The sequence below is a fragment of the Haemaphysalis longicornis genome, unplaced genomic scaffold (assembly GCF_048455015.1).
Source record: "Haemaphysalis longicornis isolate Haplotype H1 unplaced genomic scaffold, Haemaphysalis longicornis Haplotype H1 scaffold_10, whole genome shotgun sequence".
NCBI lineage: Eukaryota > Metazoa > Arthropoda > Arachnida > Ixodida > Ixodidae > Haemaphysalis > Haemaphysalis longicornis.
The window spans coordinates 127,082,511-127,099,636 of record NW_027526204.1 but is presented as its reverse complement, the minus strand read 5'-3'; the positions used below and the strand labels follow the sequence as shown (position 1 = coordinate 127,099,636).

The 17,126-nt window shown below is 48.4% G+C and overlaps 1 protein-coding gene across 1 annotated transcript; it reads right to left on the bottom strand.

Moving 5' to 3' along the window:
• Positions 1-2,415: 2,415 nt before the first annotated feature.
• LOC144157959 (monoglyceride lipase-like) lies at positions 2,416-17,070 on the bottom strand. Its single transcript, XM_077688667.1, has 7 exons — positions 16,883-17,070; positions 13,595-13,707; positions 12,632-12,768; positions 11,722-11,832; positions 7,596-7,769; positions 5,906-6,037; positions 2,416-2,712 (listed from the first exon to the last, which is right to left on the bottom strand). The coding sequence occupies exons 1-7, from the start codon at positions 17,005-17,007 to the stop codon at positions 2,593-2,595; spliced, it is 912 nt and encodes a 303-aa protein (XP_077544793.1). The 5' UTR covers positions 17,008-17,070; the 3' UTR covers positions 2,416-2,592.
• Positions 17,071-17,126: the final 56 nt, after the last annotated feature.

The window sequence follows — 17,126 nt, the reverse complement described above, 5'->3', positions numbered from 1 at the left end:
AGAAAAGAAAGCTCTACTGCATTCTGTGTAGCTATAGCTGTATAGGTTTTTTCTTGCAGCCGTACGACAGCTTTTCAGGGGGATATCAAATTTTCAGTCGCAGAAACTTACTCCTCGCTGGGGATTTCCCTGAAACGTGGTCGATTAACACCTGCCCTCACTTCAAATTTTTGATCAATTCGTTCTCGCACTACAAAGGACTAGCTTCCTGGTTAGCTCAGGTGGTAGAGCGGCATCCCTAGATAGGTAGTTGTGCGAGGTTCGAATCCTGGACAAGGGCGAATGTATCATCAACTGCAAAGTGTCCAAGAAATCTGTATAGGTTTTCTTTGCAGCCGTACGGCTGCATTTGAAGTCGATGCCATGTTTTCCGTTTCAAGGAACGTACTCCGCCGTGGGGAGGACGCCTAAATCTGACCGATTAATTACGTGGTGCGTCATTACCGTTCCATGTGTTCACTAAAATATCACGTGTTTTGGGGTATTCATGGGCCCTGTGATTGTTTGTTTATTTCAAATAGGGTAGAGAAAATTCTTGACATATGACAGGGCCGGCTCCAGTGGTTTTGGGGAAAGGAGGAGCAAGATGGGGGTGAGGGAAGTGTTATCTTTATGTTTTTGTTTTCGTTTTTCGAGCTCTGAGCGTTCCTTCAAATCTGTGTTGCGTGAGTAGAATAAAACGTCCCTGTAGCAGATGAATTTACACCGCTATCTTGGTATTTGAAAGGCTGCGCTCGAAGACACATCACAACATGGAAGTGCATGCTATTCTGCTGTAAAATTGCGTTAAAAAACGCGCCCAGCGACGCTATAATGCCGCAGCAATGCGCTCAGTCAACGCCGCCTGTATAAACATTGCCTAACGCGTGAGCGAAAAATGGCCATACAGCCACTCTCCTGTTGCTCTCTCCTACCCTTCCCCGCTCCGTAGCATTCGAGCGTGCTTTCGTGTCCGCCAGCCAGCGCCGCTTCTCGGAAACTATGCAATATAGTGGAAAGTTCGTTTAGCGTTCCCGAGGCGGCGCTCCTACGCCTTCTTGTTTTTCGCCATGCCTGTCTGTCTTGGTCTGTCCGTGACAAAACTTCCTTTGTCACGAAGCAAAATCCCTTGCGCTACCGCAGGCTGATGCCGGCTTTGCGCGCTTATCTACTCGGATCACAGGCCCTGAAATTTTCGGAGTGGGGCATTTCACCTCTATCCCCTCCGCATTTAGGTATTGTTTTGACCCCGCTGTTCGCACTCCGCATCGGTAAGCACTTCTAAAATTGAGGACTGTACTGTAGATGCGCCCGGACAGCGTGGCGGGATCCCAGCTGCTTATCCTTTTGTTTCCTGTAATTTTCTGAAGTTTACAAGCACGTGATATTATTGGAAAGTAATCGTAGAAGTGAGCGCATGAACAAAAAACGTGCATGCAATTTTTTCTTCTCTAAATACTCCAGAAAGAAAAATATCAGTAAAATAATGGCTACCCCTTCCCAAAATATCGTTTTTCTGTTAGCTATATGTCTACCCGACAACAGTATGTTCTTACACTATTTCAGTCCGCCTGTGTCTTTATCTTTGGAAAAATGCAGCAAGTATGAAGCGGGCGACACGTTGAACGAGATCCCCAGTACGCCACAGAACTAGCGCCCCGTCGCGGCTAAGATGTAAGCGAAACGGCCCTTGAAGCCCAACAGGCAAGAGAGAGAGAGAGAGAGAAGGCTCTTTATTGAAAAAGCAGAGAGTTTTGTCGGCGTTTGTCATCACCTACATGCTTCTCTGCTAGGGGTCGGGGATGTAGGGAGAACAAGCCCTAGAGAGAGGTGGGCAGAAAAGAAAAAAAAAAAAAAGAAAGAGAGCGAAAGAAAAAACGAAGAAGCAAAAAAAAAAACACTGGCATTGGCCACATTTCAAAATTGTAAATTCTGTAACACAATCTGAAAAATAGTCCGCCAAGCCCGCCAACAGGCAAGCTGACAGACACACGTCGTAGAAGTGGGTGCAGCGTTCGCGACTCGCGAGCAGTGACGTACGGCGAGATGTCCGCCGGCTAGCGCCACATAGCGGATCAGTGCCTGAACTAAGCGTCCCTACCCTTCCCATTGAAAAGCGCGTGACGCGTCAGGCAATCTGTCAGGCAATGTTAATACAGGCGGCGTTGGCTCAGTTGTCACACAAAAGGGAAGCAAAGCAATACAAATCTCACAAAGTTGATAAACACGTGAAATATGCTGTTTAAAAGACCACAGATGGAAAGAAAAAGCGTTTTTTTTTTGTATTCATCCCTCAAGCCTAAACGAATGTCTCCGGCTTGATGTGGAGTTCATAGCACTCAGCATTACGTTTACCAGCAAAGGTATTCAACATTTCTCCCGTATCCTTCGCGACGGTGACAAAGATGCTTCTTTCAATACGGATTTGTGTAGAAAGGCAACAGTTTATTCCCGATTTTCAATATACAAGCGTTCATTGGTACCGTACTGCATGACCGTTGCAAAAATGCGATTGACACAAACAAAGAGGCCGACACATTTACTAATCAAGTGCATCTTCGGGAAAATAGCCCCGACGTGGCCCTGGGTCTTCTGCACGCATAGCACGCTGCATCATGACGGCAACGTCTGTTGCGGCAACCGGGCCAAGATCCATGCGACGACATCGTTAAACACCTGCTCGGCCACACCGTCCGGTTCGACGAGGAGGGCGTGGTACGCGCCGGTGACCATCTGCAACGCAAACACAAGGTGGGCCGGTCTATGACGACGACGACGACAGTAATGATGATGATGATGGTCATGATGATTATCATAATAAAGACGATGATGTGTGTGGCACGTACCGACAAAGAGGCTTACTCTGGGGTGGAATTCTCAGTTGCGTCCATTTCATGTCCATTTCAAAAGCGTGCTTTTAAAGCGAGCTCTGATTGGCTGAAAGCAGACGATCAGGCGTGACGAAGCACAAGCAAGGCAGGGCGTCGATTTCTGCGCACGTCATTGGTGTACTGGGCTTGGTTTCAGCTTATATGATTCATTTATTGCTTTTGTGTAACAACTGTACAATACGAAATAAAAGCTGGCATTTCTTTCACGCCTTCTTGCAATGGGCTTCGATGCTATAATAAGGGAGAGGTTTAGACGGAACGTTTCAACGCTGTAATGCACTTCTTAAGATTGTTTTTGTTTTCTCTCGAAATGGCCCCCACTTGCCTGCACTAAAATTTTGTGTGGTGTTCTCGCTTTGTGGTCCATTATGTGAAGAATAACAGTGTTTGCAGCAAAATTTGGCTGCCTATTTTTTAATCAAACGGGGGCCAGCTTTAGTCTACCAGGACAGATACAACAGGATCCACGATTTTAATACTAAACCAATAAAGTCCCTTTGAGTGAAAAATCCAGCGTCGGCGTCTGTTGCAGTATACCCCTCGATATCCCGTGGGGGTGAAAACATCCTTTCTTTGGACCTCAAATCTGGGAGTCAGTTGGATCTTGGTGCCGCGCTTGCCCCTTTTGATGAGCTCCGGATGAAATTTCGTGTCTCCGCTGAGACCGCATTTCCTGCCACCGCTCAGTCATTGGGTCTTTCATCCTAGGCATTTTAAAGCGAAGCTTTCTACGCTTCACTAATGTCGACCCTTCCCTAAAACGCGCTGCAGAAAAGCCAACTTTATCTGACGATGGTGATGATCGTAGGTGAAGTAAAAGATGGTCTAAACTTGAAGCTTTCCCTGGTCGAGGGCCAATGTCTTCAAAGTCGTAAGTCAAAGTTCAAAATCTAAATCCCTACGCCAGAAACGCACTGACGAAAGCCAACTTGCACAGTGGGTTTCAACAAAGGCCCATCAAGCGCGCCAAAAGAAAAAAAAAACGCTTTCCGTAATTGGTATCGAATCTCGGCCCCTCGCGCCGGGAAGCCGACGTATATCCGATTGCGCCATTCCGACGTGGTCGAAGCAGCAGTTTGGATTTTAATCTTGCACCCAGGTTGCATGGAAGGAACATCCGAATTTTAGCTGTCTTTCTTTGCAGAAGGGGGCCTTTATTTTGTGTGTATCTTCTTGGAAAGCCCGTACTGTACGGTATATGTGCGCTTCTAAGCCGCAGTTCTCACATCGAGGCTTATAGATGTCCGGGAATATTGCATGCAGTATTTTGGGACTGGAGAACGTGTTTGTCTGTAATCTTCCCAGAGTCATTTCTTGCCCTTTGTTCAGTTCTACGGCTTCGACGCGGTGGACATACCCGCTGAACTGCATGGGCAGACGCTTTCACACAATTTTTATTAGATGCGACGCATCTCTTGCTCTCGGGTATGTCCCTCCATTGTTGTCGTTGTCGCGGCGTTGTCCGCACGCTCACTGCACATGCGCAACTACCCTCCCTTCTTCTCTCCGACAGCTGTGCGCAACACTCTCACTCCGTCTCATTATCATAACAACAGCTGCGCGTGTGCACTTCGCTGCTCTGGGTGCGCGCATGTGTGCGCATGCGCGCGACTCTCCCCCCCGGCTCCTCTCCTTTCAAAAGCGGGAATATAAGCGGGGGAGCGCACGGCGCCGGATCAGTCCAGCGCTCGCTCTCGCACTTGACTTGACTTTGTTTGACGATACCTCCGTGCAAGATCTTCCGATGAAGACGTGATGGAAGCGACAGTCCCTTCAGCGAGTGGACTGACGCAACCCAATACCAGCGTCAGTACAAACGCTCCCCCCTGATGCGTCGCATCACATCAGGGTTCCTCCGCGGGAAGATAGCCGTAATTTTTTACATTAAGCCTCGCGTTAAGCTTTTGCTTCAAAGAGTGTTAAGAAGCATCCATAACTTGAAGTGGAATGAGCGACGTTGCGTGGTAAATCGTTCGGCTCAACGTTACGGTGACCTAACGTCATAGCAAACAAGGTCCGCAACAGCTACCCGTAGATCTGGATTGGCCAATGATTAACCTTGGAATCTTCTCATTTGTGCGAGTCCCAATACTCGCGCGCGGTTACATACCTACAGAGCAGAAGAAACGCGACTCACCCGGCAGTGCAGCAGTCACCAGCGACCCAGGCCTCTTTGCGTGGCAACGCGTACCGTACCGCTATGGAAGCATCCACATCGTCGGCTAACACACCCCGGCAGTGAGGGCAGCCCACGCCAGTACATCGCAAATACCAGGCGCAAAAACTCGAAAGCGTTGCTCGCAGCGCAAACCTTCAAGGAGCGCTAGGTGGCGCTCAGTCTGACATTAATGCTCTTGCATGTACAACTCTAAAGAAACACCCAGGTATCGTCGGAGTTCTTGAAGAACGAACCGCACATCACCTTCAGGCCCAGTTGGAACACTTACATCTGTATCTTGCAGCTCAAACTCTATTCACCCTCTTAAGGTACTCAACAGACATCCTTCCCCCGACGCTCTTGAATTTCCCCCCAAATCCTCCCTCACCAACCTAGCGATTGCACGTTTCGCTTCTAATATCATACGTTGCCATATGCAAGGGATAACGTATTCTTTGCCACATGGAACGAGTGCGAAGGAGGGCTCTTCGTGACGTTAATGATTTAAATTTAGAAATTATGGCCGGGACTTGTTTTTTTAGGGGGAGAGAAGGGTGAGGCCCCAACATTTCCGGAGCCTACATTCTTTGAGAAACACAGAGATGGGGTCGAACAGATCGGGGGCGGACGTTGTACGTACGGACTAATTTTTTCCCGCTGGAGTCCGGAGGACATCCCATTCTGCAGTTTTCGACCGTTTTTTGTTGCCTGGTGAAATCATCAAATACCGGCTTCGCTTTAGCGTTATGAATATTGTCGTTCGATGGCGGGAGCGAGTGACTCAACTTGTGCGTGTCGTGCTTTTCCGAGACAGCAACCCTCAAGGAAGCCGACATATCAGAGTGCATAATCCAGAGTGCGAACTCCTGCGGTTCACCTTAATAGTCTTGTCTTTGCTAGGCGCCTTCTGGAAGAATTCCTGTGAATCCGCAGGGTTACAAATCTTATCCTGCGAGCCGTGCTGAATCATGAACGGCAGTTCCACTGCTCCCAGGTTGCTGCGAATCTCCTGCATGAAAAAGAGATCGAAACGAAGCAGAACGCTGTAGAATGCCTCATAGGTGCTCCACGACGTCGAGAATTTCAAATTTTGTGGTTTTGATGCCCCGAAGCTACACCCACACTATGAGGCGTGCCGAAGTGGAAACTACGAAATAATTTGACCATCTGGGGATCTTTAACGTGCGCTGAAATCTTGACACACAATCGTACTTCGCAGGGTTTTTTTTCTTTTCGAAAAAGTGTGTCCGTGGATGTTAACAATATATAGCAGGATTAATGTGAACAAAGCTAACTAGTATTAGTGCACCCCAGACCTAGTATTTTGTTTTTCTTTCTTGACGGGCTCCAGGTGTGATGTTTTGGCCAGTGTTATTTTAGTCCAGCCCCAGCCTGGAGGGCTTCCAGCACGACATTTTCGCCGTTATCCCACATCACTGCATGCGCACATCACCGGTTGCCCATTTATGTACACAAGGGGGGCGTGCACGCGCAGACAGGCTGCATGCGTCGTGCGGCTCAGGTGTTCTGTGCTTCGTCGTCTGAGCTACGCTGTCCCGCGTGCGAGGGATTACTTGAGCTAAGGCGGCCCCACAGACTTTCTACCTCAAGTACAGGTATCCTCTCCCCATGTACGTTTCCCTCACCGCACTGCGTTGTATGCAGAAACCTTCCCTTCTATTTCAATTAAAATCAGTCAGTATAAAACAACAACCCCGATGACATGCCCATTGTGCTGGCGGGAGATTTAAACATGGAAGCCTCACTGCCCGACGCGAGAATAAGATGCCAACGACGCAGGATGGAAACGGGCTGTTCCATTTTTGTACGCTAGAATTAAACTCTAGTCCTTCCAGGTTTCATCCAGCTAATTAGCTATTAATTATGCTCAATCGCAAATTATAAACAAATTTGTTTCGCGCTCTCCTTGGTCGGTGAACCCCTTCACATTGTCATCCTTCTTCACAAAGTGGAAGGACACTTGTTTCTTTATCACTTTTCTATAAAATGGTTCCCTGACCTTCCTTGAAATATTTCGAGGCGACGCATTATTGATACGAGTGAAACCCCCTCCACCACTTTTACGGACGGATGGTGTGGCCGCAACGACGTAGCACTTTGCCCTTTCGGTGGTGTCACTGATGAGCTTTTGGTGCAACTAGAGCCACTAGATAAGGTTTCTTAGTTTATTCAGTGGCTCTAGTTGCAACCCACCGTAGTGCCTCAGTGGCTGAGGCGCCGTGCTACTGAGCCAAAGGCTGCAGGTTCTATATCCGGTGGCGGCGACCTCATTTATGATAGAGGAGAAAAGCGAAAACGCCCGTGTGTCGATATTTCGGGGCACCTCAATTGTACCCAGGTGGTCAAGATTAATCCGGAGCGCCCCATGGCAATGCACCGCTCGGCACAAGTGTAGCTTCGGTGCGTTAAACCGCATAATCAATCAAGCGGTGATTGCATAGCGCTCTATCCTTACTTCAGTTGCTGAAACACAGGCACGCACAAGTCTACGCTCCAGATGCCGTTCCACAGGAAAGCAGCCAGATCAGCCCCGCTTGCCGCCTCACCTCTAGTGCAGTAAGCGCCGCAGCCGCCCAGGCAGCAGTCACGCTCCCTCGGTAAATCAGCGGATCTTCATCGATGTAGCTCAATAGAGCAGGGTTCCTGGAGGCCTTCTCGAAATCCACCTTTCCCAAGGGAAAGCTCGGGATCACCCAGCTGAGAAGATGAGCCATGGTTCGCTGAAGACAGGACGGAAGGAAAAAAGCAAGTACGCCTTAATGAGAACACACGGGCGCCGATATTTGGGAAGGTGGTATTTAAAGCGGCCATGAAGATAATGTACAAAAGAACTCACATTGGGTTACTCACTCCACTCCATTCCAGCCGCGAAAGATGTTTTCAGAGGGCAGCTCTTAAACGCCCGCACCTGTGATTTCGTAAGAACTAGGACATAGCCTGCTTTATACTATGACTAGGACAACACAAAATTAGAGCGAGGAGGAAAACGGAGGAGGAGAATATGGCGGAAGTTTGAAGGTGGACGCGGTGTGCTGAGGGTGCCGCGCGAGACGCTTTCGGTAGCGGCGACGCCCTACAAGATAACGCCAGAGTAATGGGCGCATGCGTTCGCCGATGACACGATCACTTCCTCAGACGAAGGAAGCGCTGCCTGAGTGGAAGAACACTACCGCCGACGACAGAATCCAGAGGTATGCGCCGCCAAAGCAGCAGCTATGTCCCGTCGCCGAGCAGACCTTGCAGTTTGGCGTGCGCTCAACTTTCGCACTATCGGAGTATTGTAATCGTCAGGCAATATTAACAGGACAACTGCGTAAGCTTTTAGTTCTGCTGTGGAGGGGTATGCCAGAAAAAAAATACCCGGAAAAAGACCGAGCGCATGTGAGCGTGCGCCTCGTGAAGGGCACCTGGCGTCGGACAGCTCGACCTCCGAGAACACTTTCCCGTGTTCGTGGCGTGATCTCCCGCGTCCTGTTCCCCTCGCCAGTTCACGTGCATTCGCGGCTAAAGTGTGGAGCACACAAATGCCGAGTTCGCGCTTCCTTCAGACGCCTAGCGGTACCTAGCGCGTGCTAAGGTTGTCCGCTTTGGGAGAAATATGAAAGGCCGCGGGCAAAATGATCCGGGCCTGCCAGTCACGGAGAACTTTAAGCGGCAAGTTCGGAAATCCATGTGATTCGATTCCCGGCCGCGGCGGCCGCTTTTTTGGTGCAGGCGAAAAGCAAAAACGCCTGTGTGTTCAAACTTTTGGCGCATGTTAAAGATCCTCAGGTGGTCAAAATTAATCCGGTGCCCTCAACTAAAGCGCGCGCCTCATCGCCTGTGAAGCGTCGGCGCGTTAAACCCCACAATCTATCTATCAAATCCATGCGAAGTACAACAGCCGAGCCTCCGACGAAGGGGGAGGGCCACCAGCTGTGCTGTTTGTCCAGCCTTGCACCACTAGCGCTAGCACGACCAATTTTCGTGTACCTGTGAATCGTGCACCGTTATGCCGCAGGGAAAACTTTCGAATGAAAAAACAACAAGAACAAACACCCAAGCAATAGTAAAACATTTAAATGTCGCGCGACAGTGACGCAGTATGGACAGCACTGGTGCAATAGAGGTCAGCATTAAAAATGTTGGGCCTCTTCGATTTACCAGACCTGGACGGTCCGCGGGCAGTCCGAGGACTGCTCTTGGACCGGAAGCCCATAGGAATACATGGGAAAATCGAGCGCCGGAGCGCGCCTCGGGTAGTCCGCGGTCGATCCGGGACTGATAATCGAGTAGGCCCGTTTGTTTTAGATGTGTTAACTGCATGCTAGCATTCAAATGATACGATCAAACGAAACTAGGAGCTCCACTACGATCGCCTTGTCATGTTACATGTGGTGGCTTTTGTCGGCACCCGCCATCCGCACAAACAAGATCCTGTGACGTCATCGAGACGGCGTCAGAAAGTGGCTGGGCCATTTCTTCATCTGTTTTCTTTAACATGTACAATATTTTTTCATAGTATGTCATAAAATATAGTATCATTGTTATCAAGATAACGAACTATTTTTAATGAACCAAAATTCATTTTGTCTTTGTGGCCCCTTTAAGAACGAGCTGACCTCTATCCACATTTCCAAAGAAGTCGTAAAGACACGTAATATTGACTGGCGACAAATCTAGCTCGCGGAAACAAAGGAAAAGGGGCGGCGTGAGAAAACAAAAACCGTAATCGCAGGAAGCGGCACCTATCAATTTGAGAGGGTCCGCTTACGCTGTGGGTAGTGTGGTGAATGTGCCAAACAATACACGAAATTTTAATCTTTAATCTTTCTCACTGTGGAACTGAAAAAGGAATGGTGAACACTGAAGTGGCTAGACATTGCTGACACGTCACGGCAGGACCAAACCGCCTGGACGGGCGGGACTACCACACGAGTGAAGATTCCAAGTCGACTCGCCCAAATCGAACGGCGGATGTTTTTGCATATGGACGTGTCGTGGGCGGAAAGATAGCAAGGTTCAGGCAAAACAACGATTTTGCTTTCTGTCAACTGTTCACAGCATACAAGTGTTGTTCCAAGACACTGGCGTACACGCTAAAGTAATTTACACCCTTGAAGGTGTAAACACCCTTACACCCTAGCAGAACACCCTTAAACCCTAGCAAAAAAGGGAAGACACCCTTATGGGTGTTTATTCATTTATAACACCCTTAAACCCTACCAATAGCACAAGAATACACCTTCTTAAGGTGTGTTTTATCATTATTACACCCTGTGAACGGGTGTCGTTTTTGCTTTTTGGTAAGGTGTAAGAGTGTTAGACAAAAAGGGTGTAAATCAATTTACAGTGTACGCAGAATTTCATTTGGGGTGGGTGGGGAAGGGGCAACAAAGAGAAAAAAAGGGAGCATTAAAGAGAAAAAACTACAAAAAAACCCAAACAAAAAATAAGAAAGCCAAAGTAATAATTCTAAACAAATATAAACAAATATATTTAATTTAAACAAATATAAACGAAAATACGAAGACTTCGAGATTACGTGGTACTCCACATTGCTTGCCCATTGCCTTTTCCTTTCTTTCAAACTGAAATTACAAAATGTGCGTGTGGTTGGTGTGTAGCTTATCCGCGTAAAAACAATTATGGGTATGCAGTCATTCCTGTGCATGCGCAGTTATTTTCGCACTTCGTTCCCTCCCTCCACCTTCCTCCCCTACCCCCCCCCCCCCCCCCCCAAGATTAAAAAATACCCCTCCCTTACCTCCGTACACCGGTGCTCCTGGCAACATAATCATTTGGTGAAAAAAACTCAAAATAAGTACGGCAAACTGCGGGGGTAACACCATGACAGCGACAGCTTTCCCATCTCTTTCTTGGCAATTTAGTTGGTTTTTCGAATACTTGACGGGACCGATCGCCTAATATTCGGGGTGTTTGTTTAGGGCTCATTGCGGTTGCTTATCAAAGCCAGTTTCGAGGCCCACGAAGATCGTTTGTTGCGACCCGCAGTCTTTCCTCTTTAAACCAGTGAATAATCAGTGGATAATTATTCACATACTAAAAAAAAGTTGTGCTGAAACTTCTCTTTGATGAATTGTATTCTTTTATTTCTGTTCTTTCTCATTGAGTGAAGCCCTCCAGCTGGATCGCGAGAAAAGAATATGCCGTTTGCACAAGCATGGCACGGGTGCATAGCAGCCAATACTCGCTTTCGGCGACGCGTGGTATAACGATACCTTGTTGTGTAGTAAACCACTTGAATGTAGATAGTATTCACTGCAAAGTTTAGCGGTCAATTTATTTGCGCGGCAACACTGAAAACGGCCACGAACATGGCCCATGCGCCACGGACTAAAAAAAATAACACCGGCGTGCGTCATCTGCTTCGTTTCAAGTCGATTCTCAACGGTGGTGTCAACAGAGATGTTATTAATCACACTCGCATTGGAGCCCAGGCATTACTTTGTGTTCGATGAGATAGAGTTTCGAACGTCCAACACACATCTGGTGCTTAGTACGGACAAGTCGCGCCATCTCGCGGAGCCCGACGTAACCAGCGACGGCACACTCACATGGTTGCCTGCATGCGTGCCTCGCCAGTGAATGCAACCTATACTTACAACTGCAGCGTCATACAGTGGCATGTGAGCTCTCGAAGGCTTTGCGCGGGGGCACACCACAACGAACCTTAAACCAAGTCGCATCTTCTTTGTCAAAACCCATGAAAGGCCCCAGAAGAACCATGCCAGCGAAGTCCTTGGCCCTCCGTAGAACCGCCAAAACGCAGATCATCCCACCCTGCAAGGCAAGCGCCATGCGACGATGAGGAAGGCTCAACTCTTTGAATTGAATTTGATTGCTCTATTTCAAAAAAAATATCTACATAATTTTATGGTGAATTTGTTGGGAAAAAAGCCACTCTAGGCAGCTTTACAAGACCGAAATTCCATTGACAGAGGCAGGCAGCAGCAGGGGTGGAGTGAGAAAAAAAGAAAAACAAAGAAACCCGCTCGAGAAAAAAAGGAGAAGAAAAAAAAATAACAGAGAAAGGGAAGAGGGACTCCTCCCTTCAAAGAAGAAACAACAACAACAAAAAAGAGCCAAGAACATCGACTTAACTTGTATGTTTATTATGTCTGGAGTTGTAGTGTCTGCAATTACATCGACGGACCTTGCAGGGCACATCTTACGGGATTAAAATCGAGTTCACGCTTTTTAGGATCTAGGGGTGAAAACTCATCTTATTACAACTCAGTGCTAAGCAACGGACAAATAATCGACATGAGCGGTGGTTGCATTATATTTTATAGGGAACCTCTAGCGAGATATGCAGTAGACTGCTATAAAAAATGGCGCAAGTTGCACTAGTGGTTGGATTTCTTGCAGGGCGTATTGGCCTGCAACGGAATCAGTGAGGACAATAAAGCTCCGCTTTAAAAAATCAAATCACCACCGATTCTTCCAGAATCGTTTAAGCCCTACTATAGTTCTACAAATCCACATCCGTATGAACCTAAACACCCCAAGATGATAAGCTAGGACCTATATACGAATGTCACCTTTCCATCTTTCTCATTTCATGAAGTCACTCACTTACCAAGGAAACACCAATAAGGTAGACAGGCTTGTCTGGGAACTCAGCCCTCCGCATGTCAACGTGCGTAAGTACGTCGTCCACGTAGGTGTCGACCGATATGATTGTGGCCCGAGGTCCCTCACTCCTGCCATGGCCGACTGAAAAGACGCAGTCCTGCGGCGTTGGGAAAATTCTACCAAAATGTAGTTTTCCAATGTCTAGCGACATTTTTCCTACGCTGTGATGCAATTTTAAAGACGTCAATTAATTTTAAAAATCTCGCGTCAATTTAGCGAACTTGCAGTAATGAAATTCCGCTCAGCCAACAACAGGCCTCAAGCAGGTTCATCAAGGTTGACGGCATTAGCTCCTCGATCGTACGGTCGGCTTCAATGTACACAGCCTCATGATTGGACTGAACGCCGCCACCAGCACAAAAAGCTAAAAGTCCACTGATTCTTAACCCCGAGTTGACGGATCTAGTGCTGCTGGCTACCACCCCGAAGTGCTGGATGCAAATTAAGGTAAATATAGAAGACAAACTGTTGTGTAATACACCGCCCCGGGAACAACACTGTTAAAGCAACAGAACCATAATTTGAGGGCTGTGGAACTCCACAGCTTTCTAATTACGGTCCTTATGTTGTGCGGTTCTGGTCCTCACACAGGGAGTATGTCTTCCTTTATTTTCTTTATTTGAAACACGTGCTTTGCTTCACAGCTCTCCAATAAGAGGGCGGAGGTCATAAGCAAGTAATTTCAGGCAGCAGTGTACACCTTCGCTCTTAAAAAATAGTGTTCGTTTCTCGGCGATTTTCTTTTGGGTCTCACGGCAGCATGGCTTTGACCCCCAGTTAGGCGCACTCTGGCGGCCCTGTAGCTCCCATAGCCGAATGTGTGCGTCTGCAGCCGTCCCGGGGTACTGCAAACGTCACTTGCGTATGTCAAGTACGCTGCGCAGAAAGATCAGTGCGCACGACTTGCCATGGTCGTGAGCGAAGACGTAGCAGCCGAGTCCGACCAAGGCACGAGCCAGGGTGTCGTAAATGGGGCTGCGGCAATGCTCGGTGAATCCGTGCGCTAGGAACACCAGCGCCCTGCAGCGAAACGTTAGGAGAGTTGGGGTTGAGTTACAAACTCTCAAGGTAACCTGAAAACCAAGAAATCGTATTCTGGATTAGGAGCATGATATAGTTCGAACAAGGTCTCGCCTCACCTGCATTCGGTGACGGAAGCTACGGAAATCCCGCCTAAACGCTCAGGTTTCAAAGGGAGACTGAAAATTGCTGATACGTGAATGACGAATTTGCCAATACAATGCTGGAAAGTTTTTTTGCTTGTTTATATAACAGTCACTCTTTGCGCTCTCCGGAAAGCGATAAACAATGGCGGATTCCGTTCATGGCAGGGAATCGACGTAAAACGAAGCTTTTATCGTGGTATATGTGGGTTAAAGTTAACTTTCGTGTGGCATAATTGGGTGTTATTTTGCTTGGCGTAGTCGCTGATTTTCCCCAACTTTCCGGCGGGGAGTAGGGGCGAGTGCGTGAAGAAAGACAAGACGTAACGCAAAAAATTGGCGCCAATCCACGCTGTGAAGGTGGTTGGAAAGCAAAGCTTTATACGACACCCACAACAATTGCCCATGCGACGGCACTTGAATGCACACACGTGGTTCTACGACGAGTGAAACGGGAGATTCTGTCAGCCGTTACCTGGAATTCACGGGGGCGGCGTCCCGAACGCAGCAGCAGCGTCGGTCACGGCCGGGGTAGAGCGGCGGACGCCGCTGCTGTAGCCCGGCCGTGAGTCGGGAGAAAGAAAGCGGAGAGGAGCGTCTTTCGAAGGGTGAGACAGCGGAACCCAGCCATATTGATGTGCTAGCTCGGGGCTACACCACCGCGAAACAAACAAACGCGAGACACTGAAACAATCTGGCATATGAGCTTAGTGATTCCCGTTTATACCGATTTGAACTAGTTAGTTTAGTAAGTTTGAAAATTAAGAGACAGCTGAGGGAACTTTTATAATCGCTATTTATCACAACCAGTAGCTACTTTCGCATTTTGTAATACCTCTTGAAACACAACCGAATTGGTATTCACCAATTTAGAAAACGGAGTCCCATTCGTGGCAAGCAGTGCACAAAAGATAGAGTTTCTCTAGCGGCCAGATGTCTCTATGTGGTTAGTACATCCCCGCCCCGCAAACCAATCATTAACCTATGTTTGCCGTACGACCCCTTAATTCCGTCGGGTGCAGGTTACCTTGCAGGTTCTGTCGAACAAGTTAATCAAGGTGTGCGAAGAAAGAGCGCAACGAACGTGAAGCTGCGCCAAAACAGGCCGAAAACAATCGTCGCTACAGCAGATGACAAAGCCGTACCGCCGACGCCGCCACCGGTGACCAGGCACTTCCGCGCGGGGAACGCTGGGTAAATTCGCCACGCCATCTACAGTGTGCTGCGTGAGTGAAAATTTCCTCCCTCCCCCCGCCACCGCCTCCGCCACGTTTGGAGTTTCTTGTCCCCCAGGCCACGAAAGAACCGTTGGCTGGTAGAGCTAGAAAGCTTTGCTTTAAAAAGTTCAACGTATCAATCGCCCGGGCGAATACACCCCCAGCTGGCGAAAAGACGTTCATACCAGATTTCGGCAATGCGGTAAATTTCCCAGAGAGTTCAAAATATTCTGTAGGCTTTCAATAGGGTGCGCCTCTTCGCCAATGTGTACAGCCCAGAGTGCGAACTTCTACAATATCTACAAAAAATGTATCAATGCTGGACACACCCTTTAAGGATCTCAGTATGAAAGTTTGCACCCTTAAAAAGTATATCAGGTAGTGAAGAGGTAGAGGAAGCACACTGCACCTTTCAGCTTGAACGACTGAAGTTAACTCCTGCGTAAAGGGCTATTTTAAGACAGCTAGGATATGCGATGCTACCCATGCAAGACCACAAGACACGTGTTCCATTACAGATCCGACAGCGCATTAGAGTTTTACCGATACCAAGAAACATGCACCCCGTTCATGACAAGGTACGCCGCATCGCTAGAGCTAAAGCCGTGAATGCCAAATATGGAAGCAACCCAACAACAAGATTCAGCGACGCAGCCGTATATCCAAATCAACCAGCACATGCCGTGGGCGTTGTTAACGCGGCCGGTCAGGAAATAACAGCTATGACTGTACTTACAAACTCAACAGAAGCTGCAGAGGAAGTTGCGATTGCCCTGGCTGCTACGACCAGCACGGACTTAATCACAATACTAACTGGCTCGCAAGCGGCATGTCGAAGTTATCAGTGGCGGCGCATTTCTACACCAGCACTGGACATTCTGAAATCCATTGCGAGCTACCTGAAATAGAAGTCGTCTGGGTTTCTGGGCATGAATCCATCGATGGTAATGAGACGGCTCACACCACTGCCCGCGCGCACATACACCGGGCCATAACTCGAGACGGAATATTCTCGGCTGAACATAAAAACGGACCCACTCCGGTATTCAGACATCCTGGAACATTATAGGCTTGGCAGAAGAAAATTCCCACCACCTAATCCTCAGTTATCCACTCTTGGGCGATTGCAGACAAATTCCTATCCCCACTGCACCCTCCTCCGTTCCATCAACCCCACTCGGTACCCCTCCCTTTGCGATTTCTGTCCAACACCCGGCACCCTGTACCACCAGGTATGGGAGTGGCAAAAAACTCCTTACCTACCCCCAATCCCCTTCCTAACTTCTGAGCAGTGGATGGCTGGTCTGGTCGATCCGAACCTTGGACACAAGCAAGAACTGATAAAGAGGGACTGCACGGCAAGTCGCAGCCTGGGTATCCCGGAATAAGGATGCCCTCCACCGGGCGAGTGCCCTGCCATGCGAACGTACGGTCATTAAATGTTTATTCTCCCCCCCCCCCTCTCCCCCCCTCTCCCTCTCTCTCTCTCTCTCTCTCTCTCTCTCTCTCTCTCTCTCTGTCTGTCTGTCTGTCTGTCTCTCAGCTAGGGACGGATTAGCCTCAAGCAAAACGAAATTGCACAACTTAAGCGAGACATAAAAATACTGCTTTAAAATGACCGTGTTTTCCGCTTTCAAGGTCTTAAGAATCCCTTTTTTCCCGGAAATATTTTTAGATGATGTATCGGACTTTAAATTTTCATTTAGAATTTAACATTGGCATCAATAGGCTGCGGTTATCTTGCTAAGCTGAATGCGCAACGCGTTTTGAAGTGACAGAACAGAAGTAACGGCTCGCGTACATTCGCTGACCAACCTTGGCTCAGTGTCGGCTCTCCAGGACTTGCAGACGATCTTGTGGCCGTCACCGTTGAGGAACGACACGCTTTCTTCAATGTGAATAGGATCTGCGGAACCAGTTGTTTCCGGAACAGCTTCCATCCTTGGCTGTTCTTGAAGACGCTAATGGTAGCGCCTTTGCGAAAATGCGGCTGACAGGCAGAAAAACCTGCGGAGTGGAGGATAACACTGGCGGACACCATAAATATAAATTGCAGAAG

Coding starts and splice junctions, on each gene's coding strand:
- LOC144157959 (XM_077688667.1), bottom strand. CDS start 17,007: ATGGAAGCTGTTCCGGAAACAACTGGTTCCGCAGATCCTATTCACATT. Junction 7,770..11,721: donor AAGATGCGACTTGGTTTAAG/GTTCGTTGTGGT, acceptor TCCTGTCTTCAG/CGAACCATGGCTCATCTTCT. Junction 6,038..7,595: donor CGGCGCTTACTGCACTAGAG/GTGAGGCGGCAA, acceptor TTTTTCATGCAG/GAGATTCGCAGCAACCTGGG.